Raw genomic sequence first — 21973 nt, 5'->3', positions numbered from 1 at the left:
TTCTTTAATTCAGGCTTCAGAAACTTTCATCCCTTCCTCTAAATCCACCAGACAAACATTTTATTGAAGGAATTCACCATGCTGTGCCATTAATAATTTTTATCCCCTACTCTCCCTGGCACAGCATGGTGAATTGGATTCCTTTCTTAATTTATCCAAGAATATGATCCTTATTCCGGATTAATATGCATTATAAAACCAGGTATTTGCATTTTAATTTACTTCTAGGACTCTTGTTTTAGTTTGATCAGCAAAGCTGAATCTGAAAACGTGCTTGATGGGCCTAAGAGGCATAACAAGGCATTCCTTTTAGAAGAGGAGATAAAGCTGTTGCATTTCTGCTCTCTGTGAGTGCAGTAGGAAGAGCCTTCTGGGTATCTGTGACATGTATATAACATTCCAATATATATACACACATATATATAACATTCCAGTAGCTCAGTACCAAAAAGCAAGGAAGTTCATGGTCTCCACAGTGCAGTTCTCTCTGTTGTTTTGTCCCAGTAACTGCAGTTTGGTTTTGCTTCAACAATACTTTTGAGAGTGACATCCTGGATTTTGTTAATTCTGGAGTGAATTCAGACTCCTTGTGGTTTGTTTTTTTGTTTTTTTTCTTTTGAGGAAGGGAGAGTGAGAAGCTCACAACTGAGCACCAGGCAAGGTTTTCTTTCATTTTTCTGGCACCCAGGCAATTAAGAGGATGGGGAACAAACAACCACACAGCCAAAATCAAGCCCTTCATTACCCTTCTTGCTTACTTTTAGCTGGGGGTGAGGGGTTTAGCTGCTGTCAAAGCATTTGTCATAAGAACATTTCAGCTGTGTGTCACAGGGATAGTGGTTAAGCTATTAAAGTGTATGAATTTACAGTTTTGGGGTGGGGAAGGAGGTTTGGAAGGTACACTGTACGAATTTGTTCTGGTATTACTGTGAAGATAATGTTTCCATTCTTAATGACTAATTGTGAGTTAGTGCATAGGAAAGATTTTTAAAATGACAATGGGGGAAATGAAATAATGTGTCTAGACCAATTCTAAAGGTGTCTCATCACTGATGTGCCTCAGACTGTTCCATTGAAATGACAGAGCAGCTGTCAGTGCAAGCAGAGAGATATCTGCTTTTTGATTCTGTTAGGAACATCTCTGCCTGTGGCCCAGAGTTTTTGGGGGAAGAGTAACTGGAAATCCCTCAAGAGGGTAAGAAAGTGCTGTGATCACTCAGGGAAGGTGTTAGATGGATAAGGTGTCATAAAGAGCTGTTCTGATTTGGTAAAGAAGCACACTCAAATTAGCTTGTTGATGGGCATATCATAGAAGGTGACTTTTGAGATTTGAGTGTGACTGCAATTGATTGTAGGAAAATGAAGAAGTAACACTAAACAACCTCTGTTCTGAAGAGTAAATATTATTAAATTAAAAACTTCATTTGCAAAAAATGTGTGAAGAAATCTTTCCTTTAAGAGAAGGAGACCTGTTTGGAAAGAAGATCATCTGTTAAGAGAAGTTCACTTTGAAAGCAAAGGTAAGAAAGGGAAAAGCTAAGTTAGCAAGGAGGTTTTGTAACTGGCAAAGGGCTGGTAACTGTTTCTGAGAAATTCTGTCTTATGTAGTTGGACTTGTTTTAATTGCAGCAAAATTTTGGGTGGATCCTGAGAATCTGCACTGGTTCTGGCAGGATGCTGAAGAGGGTCATTGCTGAGCAGAAGCAGTGAGTGCAAGGAAATAGAAGAATTTTCACTGAGATGTAAGCTCTTGAAAAGTACAGGGATCACTGCAACAAACATAATAAGCAGAAACATAGAACTGAGTGCAAAACAGAATAAAATGATCTGGATACTCCAAGTCATGCTTCAAAGGCCAGCTTGGTCATTTACCAAGTATGTGATTACAGCTTCAGCAGGTCAGCACAGTGAGGGAAGACCACAGAAGCAGACACTTATTATGTGATCAAAGTCAGAAAGGAAGTAAGAGTTCTGAGAAGACATCAAGTGTAGTTGTCTTTAAACAGACATTTTATGGTAGCAAGTCGTTTTTCTTGGTTGGGCTTTCCTTCTCCTGAGTATTCAAGTCCAATTGTGCAGGACAGCAGTTTTTATAGAGTAAGCACTAGCTTGCAAATGATGGCTTTTAGATATATTTTGTTGAAAAGGAGACTGAAGGGTTTAACTTGTGACCTGCAAGTAAAATTTCATGGGATTGCCATCAGCTACTTGGAAGTGGAGAAAATGTCAAGTCAATGCAAAAACCTCTACTTGTAAACATGTGTCTTAAATGTGGGTTAAGGCTACATTTTGGATCACAAGAAAGAAGTGGTGGTGAGAGAATGGTCAGTGTTTTGTGTTGGTTCTTGCTGGCTGTAGTTTATTCTGGTGAGCAACAGTGGGATGGATTTGGCAATGGGAAGACATTAAAATGGCAGATGAACTTGCACAGGTGGCCTTAAACTCAGTAAAATGGAAAATTAAGCAGCTTCTGAAAGGTATGTGGTAAGTCCTGTGAATTAATGCAAAATTGTTCAAGTTAGTGAATAATGGACTGAAAATCTGATCTGCTGAGACTGTACTCTGAATTTGCCTAGGTTTTCTTTGTTCCAGGGGACAAATGACTCCATTTTTGGTTTCACAAGCACCCAAGACTTAATTAACACTTGGAAATTGCTTGGAGATCTTTGGGTGAAAGGCTATGAAGTTCTGAGGATATTTGATTAAATGCAAAGAAAAGCAGTGCTTTTCTTGGAGAACAATGAGAATGTGAACTGCTATCACCAGGAATCATTTTCTGCTCTGGAGGCAGGCGTGTTTTGCTGAGCATTCTTATTCTTGTTGACAATGCCTTGTTTTGGTGAGATCAACAGACTAAGAGCAATGTTTGTGCTGTGTGCTGTCACAGTATGAGAAACCTCCATCCCAATAAATGTGTGGGAGCTCAGCTTTCCTGATCTTTGGAGATGATCACTTCATTGTGTTTTGTTACACGTGTGTAACTGAGTACTACTTACCTCGGTCAAGAATACTGATTTAAAACCATGTGGAAGGTATGGGGGTAAGCTAGGAATAAAGAGAAACTTCCTGACAGCCTGGCCATGATCTTTGGTCAAGTGAGGCACGGCCTAAAAGGGGTGGGGTGGCTGCTTGTCAGTGCTCCTCTCCTGCTGTTGCTACCTTCAGGTGAAGCTCAGAAGAAACAGTATTTCTGGCTGGTGGCTTATGAATTTCTCTTGCAGTCCCACCTGAGAGAGGGCACAGATCAGATGCTTCAGTCCAGGCTGAGCTGCCTCCTGTAACTATTGGTGGTAGGGAAACTGGAGCACGATGTCAAATAAGAGTGAGCAGTGTAACAGAAATATTGTCTGTGTAGAATCAGACATGGTACCCTCAATGATCCAGAGGAATCTCAGACCTTTTTAAAGGCATTAGCTCTCCCTACCCCAGATATAGTTCACAACAGGGTCACCTGGGCATTTCTCTACTGCTTATTTTCCTGTGACTCTGCAGTGATACGCATTTTCTTTTCAATGGGAGCAGGGAGGAAGATCTTTGGCTAGCCTGAGAATGGAGCTTTGATGGGAAAATGAGAAACCTAATCTTTGTGTACACACAGTTGATTAATTTAAGGTTACAAGGTGCCAAAACACCTTCTCAAGCTATCTGCCAAGTAAGATCTATTACTTCAAGCAACATGGAAACAAAATTTATTTTTGACAGTCTTGTAAAATTCTGTCCAAACAGGATTAGTCCTCCTTTGACAAGTGATTAAAAAAAAAAAAGAAGAACAAAACTGAAAACACTTAAGGCTATTACTACAAAAGATTAAGCTTCAGTGACTAAATACTTAAGAAATTTTTTCAAGGATCAGCCAAAACTAAAGATAACAAACTGTACTTCACTAGTAACTTTTACTGGTCACAGTACTAGTATCAGTTACTACAGCTCCTCTCTTCTGAGGAAGGGCTGAAAGAGTTGGGGTTGTTCAGCCTGGAGGAGAGATGACTCTGAGAAGACCTCATTGCAGCCTGTCAGTACCTAAGGGGCTTATAAGAAAGATGAGGACAAACTTCTTAGCCTGTTGTGATAGGACAAGGAGTACTGGTTTAAATTAAGAGGGTAGATTCAGGCTAAATATAATGAAGACGTGTTCTGTGATGAGGCTGGTGAAACACCAGAACAGGTTGCTCAGCGTATTCAAGGCCAGGTTGGCCAAGGCTCTGACCAACTTGATCATCTGAAGATGTCCCTGCTCACTGCTGGGGCCTGGACTAGATGGCCTTTAAGGGTCACTTCCAAGCCAAGCTGTTCTATGATTCTGTGATTCTATACTGACTATCATCAGCTGCCTAATATCTCAAGACTCTTCCTGTGGCTGCTGATTTGGGAAGCAATTCCACTGCCAGTGGAGGAGCCCAACAGGTCACCTGTGAAACTCCAGCAGTACTGGTAAAGAACCATTTTTTCCATTGCTTCTGTTAGAAGTAAGGGAGTTTTTAAAGTCATCTTTCCCAAAAGTTGTCACTGTGATGGTAGAACCTGTGTTGTACATGTATATTAACACTGTTGATGGAGAAGTAGATTGACCAAAAGTAGCCTGTATATTTTAAAGATCTAATGATGTACTTTATTTGCAAACACAAACTTCGTGCATAGTATACACTGACTTTCTATTTAGCATATATTTCTTCTAAAGAAATGAAAGCGCCTCTGCTTTCAGACCAGTCAGTGGTATGAGACAAGAAAAAGCTTGGAAGGTTAAAGAGGAACTTGTTTTCTATGAAGAAAAAAAGAGAAGCTGCTTTTCTGGAGAGGAGAGAAAGCTGCAGAGGAAGAGGGAGAAGGGTGCTGTGGTGGTAGGTCAAAATTCTAAGTTTCCAGTTTTTACATAAACTTAATTGACAGTAGAGGGAGTACCTTCTGAAATGAGAGATTAAAAATCAAAGTGAAATGGTTTTTGTGTGAGAACATGACCTGTGGAGAGTGATATATGCTGGATCCTGCTGAGGATAACCTGGCAACCTTGATCACTCTCAAATCTGCAAGACCATTCAGCATCACAGGAACAGGGCAATATGCAAATGCTGAAACACCTGCAAATCAGGCTCGAGGAGCAATCAGAGTGAGATAAACATTAATTAGTATAATACCCAAACCCTTAATGGAGGAAGGAACGTTGATTACACAGCCTCACTTGGGACTTCTTTCTGTCAAGAGATGGTGTATGATGACAGCTTCTGATTACACTTACTCAGATAAGAAGTAAGACTTTAAAAACTGCTTAAATATGGAGAGAGAAGAGCAGAAAGCAAACAAGTTGATCTTTCGATGAGTGATTGGATGTGTTTAGCTCTTCATAAGAGTATGTATTTTTCCTTTTTGCCTTTCAAACTTTTGAGGTGAATTGGCTTTGTGAGCTGATTTTGAATGCTTCCCTGGATCACTGTAAACTATAAGTGTCTTAGCAGCCTTTCCTTCCCTCTCCTCGTCTTGATCCTGAGATGTTGCCAGCTGCAGGGGCAGAAGCACTGAGCTGGAGTGAGGAGTGGGCTTCTTACAGTGTTCATTTTGACACTTTCTTTCCTTGCTACCCTGCTCCAGTACCAGCTGCTTAGAGCATCTGAGAACAAAATTAAATACAACAACCATAAACTCAATCCCTTCGTATTCATGCCTCCTGCAGTAAGGGAGAAATTTAATAAAAGCATACATCATTTAGCAAGAAAAAAAAAAAAAAAAGTAGCTTGACTTTTAGGCAAGAAGCCAAGGTTTTATAGAATAAATTTACTATATGTACCCTGAAGTTTAGAACAGCAATGCCAAGCATCCCTCTGCTATCTCTAAGGCTTGGAGCTTGCGCTGGGAGGTGATGAGAAACCTGATTTTCTGTGATGTGTACAGTCCTCATTTAAGGGAAAAGTAAATTAATCCTTCGTCTGCCTTATCCTCCTGTGCAACTTCATTTCTCATTCTGCTCTGTAATGTTCTTTCTCCTTGGTTGATCACTTACTTTTATACTTCAGACATGAAAATGAAGTTCTTTGGTATTCTAGAGAGGTTTGCTCCAGCCTCTGTTGCCTAACCTTTCTCGTTCACCTTGGTGTGCAGCTTGCCTATCTTCTCTCCTATTTCAGAAGTTTTGTCACCCCTGTCACTTTGGGTGACATGGATGTTCAGCATAGAGAGCAAAGGGTCTCTGGCTGCTGTGATGCTTCCTTACAGCTGAATTCTGACTTTCTCAGACACTGGTTTTGGGATCTGTCAGCCTATCTTTAAACCTTCCCTGATTTTAAACATTTTTTCTCTTGCTGTCTGATCCTTAGCAGATATAGATGATAAAAATCACCATTTTTTTGGTTGGCACTGTGAAGTACTTGGAGACTTGCATACAAATGTAGCATTATTACCAGTGCTGACAGTACCACCAGGCAGCATCCAGTGTCCTGGACGCCAGATTCCTAATGCCTCAAATCTTTTTCCTGTGGGAGTAAGAAAACAGTGAATTTTCCACCATGAATAGACACAGACACAGCAGAGGAAGTCTTTCAGTAGCCACCTGAATGTGAGATTTATCAGAGGAGTTACAACAGAGTAAGAGGAAGTGATCTGCCCTATGGTTGCAGATGGGACAGAGGATAGGGGGCCAGCAAGAGAGGCCCTCAAAAGGTTCCCAAGAATTGGGAGGAAGTATTCCTGGAACTTGCTGTGGGTGTTGAAGAAAATTCCCTGTAAAATGGCAAGTGGTTTAAACGCAACAGGATGAGGACTTTAGGACAAAGGAGAAACAAGAGCCAAGTTGGGGATAAAGTGCAGAGGGCTTGAGGGCAAAAATATTTCAGAGGGACAAGAGAAAGTGAAAGCTTGAATCAAAGCAGCTGAAAGGTTGGCTTTAATATCTGCTTAGATCAAAAAATAAAAGTCTGTAAGGATTAAGAGATAATCCACTAGATAGATTTAATCTGCCATGTGTATTGCTTCCCCAAAGAAAAGCACTGGGAGGGGAAGGTTGATTTAGCTCAGTGCCCAGCATTTGAAGGTTGGTGGTGTATTCTCCTTTTTTCACAGACAACCCCACCCCTTTCACTTGTCCTGAATGAAGCTCATCCTGCTGAAAGGGAGGGGCTGTAGTCTCCTGCTCCTTTGCAACTCCAAAGTCATATTGAATTTGATTAAAGGTGTTTCTCAAGCAGAAAAGAGCACTGAGAGCAAAATAACACAGCAATGACTAAGAAAATAGGCATGGGGTAGATTCAGGTGCTCATGGTGATTTTGGCTGCCTGAGCAATTGGTTCTGAGAGGAAGTATTGGGCCATTTTATTAACACTTAATCCCTCTTGTCCTGATTGTCCTTGTCTTCCCTTTAATGGAAGTTAAGGTCTGAATGCCACCTTTCCTCCAGCACTGCCCCTGAAATCCTCAGCCATATCCCTCCATCCCTTCCTTCCTGTTTCCTTTCTTTGCAAAAACTGGTTGAGTCCTTTGAGCAAGTTCAGTTTCCACAGGAGTAGAAATAGTTGATCAAACATGAGGAGGTTTTCTCCATGTAGTTTTTCTGGTAAGGTATATGGTGTATGATCTCTTCTAACTAACCCATACAGCTGTATCTTGAAATCTTGAACTGTTCATGCTAACTGAAATCTTGAACTGTTCATGCACTTCTAGGAGCCTGTACACATGGAATTTGGATTGGTTGGATGAAGGAGGTTTAAATTTTATTTCAATTTTTTTTTTCAGCAACAAATAAATTAATCTGTAGAATGATATGTATTCCTTCTGTGTTGTGGGCCTGTATCTGTATCACCTCAGGTGAAGGTGTTTTGCAGATCTTATAAGGTCAGTGGGATTTGGCCTGTCAAATCCTTGAGCAGGAGATCACAGGAGAATGTACAGAGTGCCTCAGAGAAGATCCATCATGGTTTGAAACACCTGAGCTGGCACTGGACAACTTCCCCAGCTTGTGCTGGGAGCCGGCTACCTGCCTGATGTGGTCTCCTTTCACTGATGATATTTGGTGGGCAGTGGGGTTGGATGTCTCCCCTCTTTTTTTTTCTTTTTCTTTGAGTGAGGGAAGGGATGGGAAGAGGTTGGTACCTGGTGATGCCCTGGGGATAATATGGGGCAGGAAAGGGAGTGAGGGAGGTGTGTGACTGCCTCACTGGACCCACTCACATTCATGAAGTGAAAGGGAGGAGAACACTTACTGGTTTCCAGGCCTGAGCTTACATAACTATTTGCTTAGCACTTCCTTCTGGGAGAGAAACATGTGCCTTGTCAGATCCTGAAAATTGTGTCTGGAAGTCAGCAGGATACTGGCTAAAATGCAATTGATACCTCACATTTATTTGGAGCTTCAGGAAAGCTTTGTGGAGTTCTTCTAGGAGAGACGTCTACTCTCAGGTGAGAGAGAAAATTGCATCACTGATTTGAGGGAGAGCAGCAAAGCAGAAATAAATGACTAGATTTTTTCAGCTTTGAAGGAAGTAAAAATAGTCAGATGCCCCTAGAGAGCAGTACTGGAAATAGTGACAATCAATAAAATTATGAAACCTCTAGAAAAGAGGTGAGCTGTGAGGTGGGAAAATTTGCTGGTGAGAGCAGTTAGGAAAGATTTAGGTCCTTCAGAGGCATCTCACACTTGAACCAAACACGGCAATGGGACAGCCCCATGACACATGAAATTTGCTGCAGACAGGTGCTAGAAAATGCACACTGAAAGGAACAACAGAAACTACTCTGAGAACCTATCAAGTGTAAAAGTGGTATGAACTTACTCCACTGAGGCAGAGGGAGAGTGTGGGAAGGAAATCATGAACAGATTTGTACTCAGTGTTGGTACAAAATACAAGCTGTTAGACTGTGTTTAAAATAAAATGGGGTAATGGAGAATAATTCGAGAGGGAGAATCTCATGAGGTTCAGTTTTGCTCATCTCCCACTCCAAGCAGAATAAGGTAGAAACAGGCTGTGTGCTATCATGCCATATGCATAAGGAAGAATTTTTCATGCCTCCAGGAAGAGGAGAGCATGGCTATAAACAAACAGAAATACTTGAAGTTTAGAGAAAGTGAGGGGTTTTTTTTCAGAATGGTGCAAGGAGAATAGGCTTCTTGTTCTTGCTGGTTTTCACTATCTGCATTGAGGGAGGTGCTTTATATTTCTATACTACAATAGAGAATGTGCTGCCCAAAGTGAAAATACTGGAAAAGATGGATTTGGTACAGTTTGGAATTGGGAATTCTGGATCACTGCTGATCTCAAATTCATTACTGAAGGGAATTAGACAAAGCGGAAAAAGAGCATGAGAGCTCTCTCCTCAAAAGAAGAGAGAGAAATTTAAAGACAGTACTTGAGATTGCTTTTTACAGGCACAGAATGATCCAGTGGAACTGGGGTGAAAGTTCAGAAGACTTTTCAGCTTTTGACCTTGTAGCTGGGAGAATCTGCTGGTTATGCATGGGGAAGGAGGCCTCTTAGACAAGGTGGCTCCATCATTAGCTGTAGCTGATGCCTGCTCCCAGCATCCTAAAGCATTCTGATGCTCATCTAGTGGTATGGTTTATCTACAGCTGGCAACTAAGCACCACACAGCCTCTTGCTCACCCTACTCCCTGCAGGGTGGGGGAAGGAGAGCTAAAAGGGTAAAAGTGAGAAAATTAATGGGTTGAGATAAAAACAGTTAAATTATTGAAATATAATAATGTTAAGGAAAATAACAAAAACGAGAGAGAAATACAACACAGGAAGGACAAGTGATGCAAATAAAACAACAACTCGATGAAGCTTGTCCAGTCCCTGAGCAGTGGACCCCAGCCAACTTTCTCCCTAGTTTATATGCTGAGCATGATGCCATACGGTCTGGAATATCCCTTGGATCAGTTGGGATCAGGTGTTCTGGCTGTGTCCCCTCCCAACTCCTTGGAGTGGGGTGAGAGGCAGAAAAGGCCTTGACTCTGTCTGAGCTCTCCTGAGCGATAATTAAATCATCCCTGTGTTATCAACACTGTGTGTTGACAGTTTTCCATCTTTCTGTGCCTCAAACAGCCACAGGAACATCGTGCTGTGAGTCATGGATCAATCCTACTTCATGTTGGAGTACCTAAAGCTCTCAATAGGATGGATGCAAGCGTGGCTCAACCAGCACTGATTTTCATTGTGAAACAACCCGCTCCCCTGAGATTCACATCCTTCTCTGAGGGGCTGGGAACTGCTGTTTTAAAAAGAACCTCTGATTCTTCAGCTTAAGCAGTGTTCTTGCCTCCTAGGATCTCCCAGCGGGTGGAGGCCAGCCGGGCACAGCTCCAGGCAATTGGGGAGAGAGTCACGCTTGCTCAGGCCAAGATTGAGAAGATAAAGGGCAGCAAGAAGGCTATTAAGGTAGTGACTTCAGTGAAGGCTGCATGGCCTCTTTTCTTCCTTCTTCCTGTACTCCTGACATAAGCTCTGGAGAAGAAAAGGTGCCCAGCTGCTACAGCTGCTGTCCACTCACCTCTCCATGCCTTACTGCTGAGCAGGACTGTGGTGAGAATCCTATTCCTGACTTGACCAATGGATGAATTTTAGACCCACGAGCCACACAGCTCCAGGCTTTATGTAGCCTTTATAGGTTTCTGTCCCAGCTGCTTCCTGAGAAAGAGAAGAGACATGTGCTGAGCTAAGCCTAACTAACACCTTCACTTCAGGCTCATAGACACTTATTTAAATGAAAGCTGCTGTCAGAGAGACTCCATTTATGCATCTTAATCCCATTGAGCCATGTAAAACTGGTGAAAATCCTTCTTTCCCCATGCTTGCTTCATTTTATACAGTATTTCCAACTCCTTTCCTACCAGTGGAAGCCTTTTTGCCAGAGATCTCCTAGTCCTTTTAGAGAGAGAGAAAAGCTCTGGCAATTCCAGTTGCAGAAGTGGCAGTCCATGCATATTGGGGTCTGTGCACATAACCCTTAGGAGCCTGTTGACCCCAAGGCTGTCCATTCCCACTGGCAGCACCGATTGCATGTTTGCTCCTCTCCATATGTTTCTGCATTGTAGGAATGCCTAGTTGTTGGGATTTTTTAGTCCCTCCTTGTTTCTCCATAGGTATTTTCCAGTGCCAAGTATCCAGCCCCTGAACGGCTGCAGGAGTACAGTTCAATTTTTGCTGGTGCAGAAGACCCAGCTAAACAGAAATGGCCAAGACATAAGATTCAGAGCAAACACCAAATGTTGGATGAAAAAGCTCTGCAGGTAAGGAGGAGAACCTTGGGAAGGACAAACAAAGAGAACCTGGAGGCTGTTAATCTCTTTGATAAAGTGGGCCAGGGCTTTGGGACATAGGCTAGGAGTAGAACATATTTTCATTTGGCCTGTCAATGGGGAGGGTGTGATGTCAGACTGGGAGGCTTATGGAGATGCAGGCTGGAGAGGGCCATGTCAGTACAAGAGCTTGTCTGGGTGACTGTCACCTGCCAAGTCTCAGGAGCAGTTCCATTTCCTGAAATGCTGCTGTTTCCTGCAGCGGTGTTGGTGGGTGCTGCTGCCTGGGCTTAAGGCTTTGGCTGTGCATAGTGAGGCAGCTGGGATCAAGCTCATAGTTGTTTCAGAAATAGTTTCTGAAGGCTCTGATACAACTTCTGGTGATGAGGGGAAGATAAGAAGGCTTGTGAGTGTGTCAGGAGAAAAAGGAGTCATTCATTAGAGCATTTTTCTGCCCCAGGAAATCGCTGCATTTGGGCATTGTCCCTGGGTGGAAGGACAGGAGGAAGAGTTGCCATGCTTTAAGTTTAAAAGTTGCTGTGTATGTGCTGTGTCAGGAGTAGCAGATGTGCTGTTCCTAGCAGGTTAAGGATCAATTTGACAACTTCCTTACACTCCACCCCTAAAGAGACTTCCTTCCTCATCCTTGTATGACTTGGCCAAAAATAAAGCTGCCACTGAATAATTTATCATGCTAAACTTCCCTGAGTGTTAATGGAGTTGAGACTTCACACAGAGAGGTAGTTATGAATATTTCAGCCAGGCCAAGGAAGCAGGATTGCTGGCCAAATGGAGAGCTGGCAAACTTGATCAGGGTTCCTGCTTCCTTCCAGTCCTGGCAGTAGCACAGGCAGAGCTGCATGGGACGAGCTGGTGGCTGGCAGGGAGGCCAGTGAGTGCTGCTGTCTGGCTGGTGGCCTCATCCCACTGGAGTGGGTGGGAGCAGAGGCAGCCAGGGAGCAGACAGGGAGATGGGCTCCCACCCTGAAGGGCTGGTGCCAGAGTACAGGACCTTGCACAGGGAAGGGCTTGAGAAGAACATCAACTGTTAAAAAGCAGTAACCCACAAAGAGCAAATGGTGTGCCTGTTCATCTGGCCTGCTGGCTCCAGTCGGCTCCATGTGCCATTCCTCACAGCCATGTGCCTGGGATGCCATCTCTTCCTGTCCCAGTCAGTCTCTGTACCATTGCCATGTTCTGCCCTTTGTGACTAAAGCTGCCATCACCACAGGGGTATTGTTTCAGGCCCTGGGGGATGTTTGTTGCTCTCCTCCTGCGATCCATCTTTTGATCCTCTTTTGGGACTGTTGATCTTTCTGTGGCTTTGCTGAGTCTGCCTCATGCAGCAGTTGTCATTCTTGCCAAGCTCACACACACGAGCTCCTGCAGCTCCTCTGTGGGGTGAGGGATGCTGCTGTCAGCTGGTGAAGGATGGAGGGGCTGATGTGCTGAATGGGGCTCAGTGTGGCCAAGCTCTGACCATATTCCAGGGGGACAGGCCCTTCTGAGCCATAGCTGAGCACAGAGCTGGACATGCCTTGCAGTAATGAAATGTGACAGGGAGAAGTCTAATGTTTGCATTTATGCTTTCCTCAATTATTAAGGGCTTTCAGCAGAGGCTCACTGCCTGTTTTCACTTCTAATGAGAGCCTCTTTGCTGCAAGCAGTCACAATGGCCTTTGCTAAACTCCACTTGCACACGTGCACACAACACCTCATCAGAAAAGCAAACTCTGCTAATGTCAGTTTGAGGGGAAGTGGTGCAGCCTGTGCTCAGCCTTTAGGGTTTTTGCTCTGGGGAGTAAGCAACTGAGTTGGAAATGTGTGTGGTTCTGCAGTTGATTTTAAATGCTTCCCCCCTGGAATTTCTTCTTGCCCTCTCAACCCCAAGCAAGTGAAAACTCAGCTGTTTAGAGGATGCTGTTTAGGTTGGTAAGGTAAGCACTGATGGGTAAAAGTGCCAGAAACACAGTGCTTGTGGTAAGCCTGGAAAGCCCATTGCTTTGCACACTGCAGTGGTAGCAGCAAGGCAGGGCTCAGCTGGGAGCTGGCTGCAGCCCTGTGGGGCCACAGGGCCACTGGGCACTGCCTGTGTGGTGGGAGCTGTGTCTGGGTGCTGCACATGCCACTCAGGAGACTGGCAAACAGGGTGGGGAGATACGGTCTGCTTGGGCTTTGGAAGAAGTCCAAGCAGAAGTTGCCATCCACTGCTGGAGTAACCTTGCTAGGCTTCAAAAGTGTCAGTAACTTGGCATGTCCTTGTGAATTCTGCCTTTCCCAGAGCCCACCATAGGCGTGTGGAGGCTAAACCAGGCTTTTGTCACTTGCTTATCTTGAAATACTTTCCCAGCTGGCCTCAGCACTCCATTGGTGTGGGGGGAGTGGGATTTCTGCTACATCACACCAATTCCATTTGTAATAGTGTGTGTTTTAAGAAGAAGAACCAGAGTGACTTTATATATTTTTAACTGTAGGTTCTTTGGAAGAAAAATGCCTGAAAATGCAGTGTGCTTGGGGGTGTGATCCTGCCAAGTGCCAGACACCAGGTTGGGGTGTTTGAGCATTCAAGCAACACCCATGACTTCAGTAGGTCAAGGTTGCCAAACTTTGGCTTAAGAACTTAATGTTCCTATAAGAAAACTAATTTTTAATTGGCACCTTAACTTGTGGAATTCACAGTTGCAGGATATTTTTGACAGTGTGTGGAAGCTCCAAATTTCAGAGCATATCTAGGTACTTGAGTAAGACTAGCACTTTGATGGCATTTAAATTAAAAGGATTATATTTCACGTTTCAGAATACTCGTACTTAGTGCTTTTATAACTTCTTTAGATGAGGTTTGTAACTAAATGTAGGTAATGGTTGTTTTCTCACTACACCCTTAAAGTGATACACAATCTTCCAGTGCTAACTGAAATATACAAAGAGAGAATTAAAAAAAAAAAATGGGTTGCAGGATATTTTTGACAGTGTGTGGAAGCTCCAAATTTCAGAGCATATCTAGGTACTTGAGTAAGACTAGCACTTTGATGGCATTTAAATTAAAAGGATTATATTTCACGTTTCAGAATACTCGTACTTAGTGCTTTTATAACTTCTTTAGATGAGGTTTGTAACTAAATGTAGGTAATGGTTGTTTTCTCACTACACCCTTAAAGTGATACACAATCTTCCAGTGCTAACTGAAATATACAAAGAGAGAATTAAAAAAAAAAAATGGCTTGAGGGCTAAGTGTGTCTGAACAGCTCTAGCAAAAAAAGTCAGTACTCCCTTATGCTTAAAAAATTAAACATTGAGAAATGAATATTAATGATCAAAAAACCTTTTATTTTTGAGTCTCTGCTTCTACAATCTCTAAATAAGAATTTATATTTTTTTGCCTATTGCTTCCATTAAAAAATAGAAGGTGTTAACTTCAATGTATTTTTCACAAGTTGGAACCTGAATTAGATCAAAATCTTACAGGTCCTTTCTTATAGCATTTTATAGTCTCAGAGCATCATATGAACTCTTAGTGGATTAACTGAACTGTGACTAAGCCATTTGCTTTGATTTCTGGCTACCAGATTCAAGACTGAAATTTCAATCAGCAGGAACTGCTTGTGTCCCTGAGATGTGGTCTTAAAACAGAACCACCAGTGGTCTCCATTTCTCCCATACAAGAACAAGGAGGGAAGAGGGACTCAGAGAATGGGGTGGTGCAGGGATGCTGGAAGTAGTGAGGCAGTAGGAAGCTGTGGGCAGTATTTGGAGTGCTCATCCTCTGGTGGCAGAAGAAAACCACAGGTGTGGCAAGTTACTTAACCTGACAAAGGGCTCTGGTTTCTCCTGGTATGAACACTTACTGCCTGGTAGCTGCTGGTTGCCTTAGTTGTGAAGAAAGGACTGTGAAGAGTTCTGAAGGGGCTGAGGAGGGGTCTACAGAGGGGTCTGAGGTTGAGGTTTGTTCATCAAACTGTCTCTGTTCAGGAATTGATGCCTTTCCTCCCTCTAGAGCAGAGTGCTGTGGGCACTGAGCTTCATCCCCCAGAGCATGTGGCAGCAGGCCACAGCTGAAACACTGGGCTGATGTGGGATGGCAACTCCTGTGCTCTATAAAAGTCAGGCAGTTCAGATGTAATAAGTCCTTTTCGAAAGGGAGCTCTATATATTATGCATGAAGTTTTAAAACTGAGAGAGAGAAGATTTCAGTTCATTAGAGTTGAAAACTCCTGCAAATCCCTCAGGCTTTGCAAAACCATCTGGCACACGTTCCACCCTGTGCAGTCCTTTCTGCCTGATCTCTTGCCTAGTGCAGGCACTCTGTTCTTTCCTAACCTCTTTTTCCTTTGCCTTCCCTGCCTACCCCTCCAGTGCAATCACAGCTCTTAAAAAACCGAGTGAAGGCCACAGAGGGAAGGTAATAGAGATGTGTGGGGAACTCTTCCTGCATGAAAATGTGTCATAATTGGAGACACTGTAACAAAAGCCTTTTAGGCTGTGGTGCTTGATCCCTGCCTCTGACTGTAGAGCCAGAGTGGTGGTTTTATTCTGGTGGATACTTGGCAGAGTAACGTGTTTGGTATGACCCATCCACAGAACCAAAAGCACTTGCCACCAGTCTGAACTGCCAACACTTGTCGTGATTGTGGGGTTGCAATGTTGTCCACGTACTTCCTAGCTCAAAGGGAGATAGAGAGGGAGCAGCAGGGTTCCCAGACCATACAGTGCATCCAGCAGTGTGGGTTGTGGTGGCTGGGGAGAGCCACCTTGGCAGCCATGGTTCTAGTGTCTTACCACCTTTTATCTGTCTTCTTGCAGGAAAAGCTCAAGTATTTCCCTGTGTGCGTGAGCACCAAAATTCACCAGGAGGATGATGCAGAAGAAGGCCTTGGCAGCCTTCCCAGGAACATCAGCTCCCTCAGCTCCCTGCTACTCTTCAACACCACCGAGAACCTGTGAGAGCTGGAGCAGTGCTGTGCTGCTCACCTCCCCTGCTTGTCCTCAGAGGAGCTTTCCCTTCCTCAGGCATAGCAGTGACTGCTTGCTTTCCTGGGGATGTTACCTATCAGGCTCTTGATAGGACAGGGCTTGATACCTCTCTGCTGGCTTCCAGCTGGGAACCTTCCCTGCTCTTTGCCTTGGGTGGAAGCAGTTTTTTTGTCCACGCCTGATCCTCTGCTCGCCTGATCCAACCCAGTTTTGCACTTTCTTTTGCTTAGTTCTTCCTATTGTTCATCTTTTGTTTCTTTCCAGCCTTGAGATATGCAGTCATTCCTGCCCTTCTCTGCCCTGTGTGCCAGCTTAAGTACTGCTTCTTCTCCTGACAATTCCTCACACCATTACTTTACTGCTTTTGCTGCTTTTATGTCTCCACCACCTCCCTCAGTTTCCTGCAGTTTCCTTTCCCACTGGGCTCACATCATGGTTCTCCTTTCTGCTCTTATTGAAGTGCTACTTTAAGCTTTTCTTGAGCTTTCAGATGCTGGACCTTGTCTTTCTTATCCTGAGCCATGGATCATTTCTCCTTTTGTCTGTCCTCCTGGACCTTGAGTGACAAGTCACTGGTGTCCTGCTGCAGACTGTAGGATGGTTTCAGGCCAGGTGGTGGAAAGGGGAGAACTTGGTCATGGTGGCACTACAGTGGGGTTTTGCTTTAGAATTAGTCTGCAGGCTGCACTGGCAGGGTGGGGAGCTGCTTGCCTCCTGGTTGTGGAGGGGAAAGGCAGAAAAAAGGAGCTAAAAGAAGGAAGCTGGAAGGCCCAACATGTTCCATCTTTATGAGTGAAGTCAGGTCTCTGCCTCCAAGGCCCTCTTATGTACACTGTTTCTTCTGGCCTTGGCTCTCAAGGCAGCATCACTAAAATACTTGTTTTCTGCCCGTAGGTACAAGAAGTATGTGTTCCTGGATCCTCTGGCTGGAGCAGTGACCAAGACCCATGTGGCTCTAGAAACAGAGACAGAAGAGAAGCTCTTTGATGCACCTCTCTCCATCACCAAAAGGGGACAGCTAGACAGACAGGTGAGATGCAGCCGCTTACATTTCAGAGGGTTGTGCTCAGCTCTCTGAAAAGAAAGGACTTTGATAGGGTGGTGAGCAGGTGGGACAATAGCCCCTTACAGGGCTGCAGGTACCTCATTTACCAGAAGGACCTTGCCTGCTTTTGTGCTTGAGGTCCTGGTGTGAGCTTGATGAGTGAGACAAAAGCCTCGCACTCAGCAGGCGTTTCTCTCTGCTCAAGCCTTTGTTGAGTGGTGAAAGGAGAGTAATGGGATATGAACTCACCTTGCTGCTTCACCTCAGGGCTGTAGGGAGGCTTGGAGGATCTATCACTTGATCATCTCTGTTGTGCCAACACCTGAGCCTCAGAGTCTGAGGGTGAGGTGCCACTGCTAGAAGGTCCCTGGGTTGAAGTGTGATCCCTATCATTCCTGCTGGGAAGGGGTATCTGCTGGTGCAAACAGAAGGGCCAGCCAGACTGAGCAAAGGGCTCTGCTTGGTGGACACATGGGGCAGGCAGTGCACCAACCCAGTTGCCCCAGCATGTGACTGGTACCTGACACCTTAAAAGGCCATAACTGGGGTGCACCAGCTTTGCTGGAGTGTCATTTGGGACTGGGAAAAGGAGCCTGGGAATCATTTGCTCATCTTGTTGGACTGGAGCATATAATGTATGTAGTGAAGAAACTCTTTATTCACAGTGCACCATCACTGCTGTGTTGCCTGTGTGTTAAACACAAAAGCAAGCCCCTGTAACTACTGGGTCGTGCTTCTGCATTTTAATCTTTGAAATGGTTCAGACACAATCCTCTTCTGGAGGAGAAGGGACTGGTTTATTTAGGCTGCACCAGTTAGTGCATGAACCCTTCAGAGTTCACTTGTTACTGTGAAACTAAGAAGGGTCCTGCACTTCCTCCTCCTGCAGTCTACCTTTCCCAAGCCTGGTCTGCAGGAGGTAGCTTCTAAACACAGAGGTGCAGGGATAGCTGATGTACCAAGGTACACCAGCCAGCTCTGACTGCTGCCCAGATTGTTCCCTGCAGTGCTCCTGTTTGCAGCAAGCACATAGTCACTGCTTTACCTTGTTGGTTTGGGTTTCTTTAGGTCGCTGAAAATTACTTCTATGTGCCAGATCTGGGCCAGGTCCCTGAGATTGATGTGCCCTCCTACCTGCCAGACCTGCCTGGCATTGCTGCAGACCTCATGTACAGCGCTGATCTGGGCCCTGGCATTGCACCCTCTGCCCCCAGCAGTGCAATTCCAGAGCTGCCCACTTTCAACACTGAGTCGGTGGAGCCTTTGCAGCCAGGTATTTTCAATCTCTGATCCCAGGACCCTGTGAAGGGGGAAGGCAGGGATTGCGAGAAAGTGGAGATGAGGCAGAAAGTCCCTTGGCAGAAATTTTAAGATGGATGGTGGATGGATGATGGATGTTGCATCTCTGCCTTAGACCTGAGGGAAAGCTGCAACCTGCTCAAGTTCTGGTCTGACTGCAGCCTCTTTACCTCCCTCCCCCTCTCTCTGCATAGCTAGGGAGGAGGGAGCACAGTGTGCAAGGACTGGGTGTGTGTCAGCCTGGTGGGATGCCCTTGTGCAAGTGGGATGCAGCTGGGGAGGGAGAGTAGGGGAATCTCAGACTCTTGCCTTGGCACTGCCTGCTGTTAAGAGATGGTGCACAGGGCAGGAGTGCTGTACTGCAGTTGCTGAGGACTGTGATCTGTTGCTGCTGAGGTGTGTGAAGCTCTGAGCTGAAACTGGGACTCTTCAGATACAACTTCTTTTGTATTTCAGATCTTCAAGATGCTAAGCTATTGCCACCTCCTCCCCCTCCACCTCCCCCACCCCCTCCTGTTATGCCAACTCCGGTGCCTCCTCCACCGCCATTGCCCCAGCCCACAGCACCCTTGGAACCAGCTCAGACAGTCAGCGAGGAGAGCAGCAACACAGTGCCTGCAGGTAAGGGCTGGGCTCCTCCACAGCTGCACCAGCCTCCTTGCCCTCAGCCTGTTCCCTGGGGGCCTTCCCAGCCTTCCAACAGGGGAGGAGGTGCACTGGGATGAGATGCTGTCAAGATACTGGAGTAGTCCTTCCCATGGGAATTTGGCTGGGCCTGTAGCTGATGCACTGACCCACATCTGCTGCCTGTCCTTCCTGTCCCTGCAGCTTCAGTCCAAGGAGCCCCAAAGGAGGTGGTAAACCCCTCTACTGGGCGTGCCAGTCTCTTGGAGTCCATCCGCCAGGCCGGGGGCATTGGGAAGGCCAACCTTCGCAGTGTCAAGGAGAGGAAGCTGGAGAAAAAGAAGCAGAAGGAACAAGAACAAGGTGCTGAGACTCTTTGGCAGGAACTTCTTTGCCTTGCCCAGACTGGGGAAGTGTTGGGTCTGGGGGCCAGCAGGCAAGTCAGGAGCACAGTGAACTCACAGCAGAAAGGACTTGTCTCCTCACAGGCTGATGGAGGTCTCAGGTGTTCACTCAGCCAGAGCTCTGTGAACTTGCTAAACCCTGCTGGCCCAAAGGGCATCTGTCTCAGGGCTTGTGGAGAAGTTTCACATGTGAGGCACAGGACCAGGCACACAAATTAAACCCTGGGGACAGGGCTGAAGCAGTTTAAGCACCTTGGTTGAGGTAGTTGGGGAGGGGGTTGATGGAGCTGCTTTTGCAGAATGAGACTGCAAATGCACAGCCCCTCAATGAATTCCACTCTTGTTTTTCCCCAGAAGATGCCATTAACTCTGTTGTGCCTAGTGTTTTCCTCACCTGAAAATGGACTGTAGTTTTGGGGTGTCATACAAAATTAGAGGTTTGGAGTTTTTTCTTTATTCTGAAGGCAGTATTGCAGGGAAATGCATTTACCATAGTGCTTAGCTCAGACTAATCTTTCTTCACTGACTTCTGCTCTGTTTCAGTGAGAGCTACGGGACAAGGTGGAGATTTGATGTCAGACCTCTTCAACAAGCTGGTGCTGAGGCGCAAAGGTACTGTCTGCAGTGTGGGCTGCTCCTTCCCCTAGGAAAGAGGGAGAGCACTCCCTGGTACCCAGGTTGTGTCAGCCACAGCCTTGGAAACAGGAGCAGAGATTTTCCTGGGCACTGTACCACAGTATAGCTGGGAGTGTCTTTACAGAGAATGAGCAGAGGAATCTCCACCTCAAGCCCAGCTGGAGGCACTGGAGGGGTTTGTATGTTTCAGAGGATGGACCCTGACAGCTACCTGTGCAGAAGGGCAGCAGTGTCCTTTCTAACCCAGTGCTTGGGCAGCTGGGCCCACTGCCCATATGGGCACTTGAGATGCCATGGCAGGTTTCTGGGGCATTTAGATTGAAGGTCACACCTCAGCACTGGGCAAACAGCAGGGACTTGCTCAGGGGGAGCTGTAGTTAAACCTTGGCACAAGTCTATGGCAGCATTAAACATGTTGGCTGTTCTGGTTACCTGGGTGGTGAGAGCAGGGCTTTCCTCCTCCCCTTTGCTGAATCTCTTTGGTCTGTAGTCCCCAGGTGTCACTCACTGGTGATTTCCTTCTCTCACAGGTATTTCAGGGAAAGGACCAGGAGCCTCTGGGAACACTGATGCTCCTGGCAGTCCTGCTGGTGCCTTTGCTCGTATGTCGGACTCAATACCACCCCTCCCACCCCCACAGCAGCCTGTAGGTGAGGAGGATGAGGATGACTGGGAGTCATAGATGGGATCCATTGAGTATTACTGTGAAACTATTGCTGTCTGAAAAATTTCCATGAAGTTGAAGGAAGCAGGTCCTTACTGCCTTCACTTTGGTAGAAGTGAGAAGTGTCATTAATTAAGAATGTGTAAAGGAAAAGCCCAGCTGTCCAGCCTCACAGCCCAGCACCACAGGCTGGAGGGCACCAGCTGCTAGAAGCAGGTGCTCCCCTCCCTGAAGGCAGAGCTTGTGCAGACCACAGGGTTTGGACCTACTCAAGGGGCAGGTGACTCACAACAGAAGTTTCTCAGAGGCAGCTGTTTCTTTCCCTGTGGGGCTAATTAACATACAGGTAACAGCTCTGTGCCATAAGTACTTTCTTCCTTGCGAAGAGCCTGGAGAGGTAGCATCCAGCTGCTGAAACTGGAAAAGAAGCAAACAAGGCTCCTGGGATGAGACTTGCTCAGGATGACAGAGGTAGCTGGGAACAATTGAGGGATTATGTGGCTGTCCCTGGTGTTATTGCTGCCCTCCAGCACTGACCCATAACCCTGGAAAGATCCCCAGGAAAGTTAAATTTAAGAATTTACTTTGAATTCAGAAACTTAGGGGTTAAAAAGAGCAGAGCAATCATATACTTAAGCATGATCAAAGGAGAAGTGCTGTATTGTGGCCATATCTTTATTCCCTTTGTAAGAATGAACTGCTTCAATCTATTGGCTGCTTGAAGCAAGGTAGAAAGAAGGTGAGAAAAAGTGTTACCCACAGCTGCTCCATTACCACTCTGTGTTATTTCAATATGACATAAATTAGTGGCCTGCTAGTTTATAATTCCTGTGAAAAGCTCAATGATGGCTCAACGATTGGTCAGTCAGGCCTCCTACACTTGGTGGTTGATGGGAAAAAACCATAGGTGTTCAGTCAAAATAATTACTCCCCATACTTAAGTGTACTTAAATAATTCTCGCCATACTGGAGTGTTTTCATTGAAAGTATTTAATCAATTTAAATAAACTTAACAGCTGTAAACAAGGTGTCTGCTGCTACTCTCTTCACCTGCCTCAGACCTACAACCAGTTTCCCTCCTGACTGTGGTGCTGAAGGCTATCTCACCATCATA

General features: G+C 45.3%; 1 protein-coding gene across 6 annotated transcripts in view; it reads left to right on the top strand.

The window, feature by feature from the left end:
• WASHC1 (WASH complex subunit 1) overlaps positions 1 to 21882 on the top strand; it is a 38635-nt gene extending 16753 nt beyond the window's left edge. For all 6 annotated transcript variants that reach the window (XM_041398791.1, XM_041398792.1, XM_041398790.1 and 3 more), the window contains 9 exons: positions 10244 to 10355; positions 11060 to 11206; positions 16017 to 16153; positions 17082 to 17217; positions 18301 to 18505; positions 18988 to 19152; positions 19360 to 19518; positions 20103 to 20171; positions 20726 to 21882. In XM_041398791.1, coding sequence (XP_041254725.1) covers positions 10244 to 10355; positions 11060 to 11206; positions 16017 to 16153; positions 17082 to 17217; positions 18301 to 18505; positions 18988 to 19152; positions 19360 to 19518; positions 20103 to 20171; positions 20726 to 20877 — 1282 coding nt within the window. In that variant the 3' untranslated portion in view covers positions 20878 to 21882. The remainder of the gene's footprint in view (positions 1 to 10243; positions 10356 to 11059; positions 11207 to 16016; positions 16154 to 17081; positions 17218 to 18300; positions 18506 to 18987; positions 19153 to 19359; positions 19519 to 20102; positions 20172 to 20725) is intronic.
• The last annotated feature ends 91 nt before the right edge of the window (positions 21883 to 21973 follow it).

The sequence above is a fragment of the Onychostruthus taczanowskii genome, unplaced genomic scaffold (genome assembly GCF_017590055.1).
Source record: "Onychostruthus taczanowskii isolate IOZ18803 unplaced genomic scaffold, ASM1759005v1 scaffold15, whole genome shotgun sequence".
NCBI classification, from domain to species: Eukaryota; Metazoa; Chordata; class Aves; order Passeriformes; family Passeridae; genus Onychostruthus; species Onychostruthus taczanowskii.
This window is presented reverse-complemented; position numbering and strand designations above follow the sequence as displayed.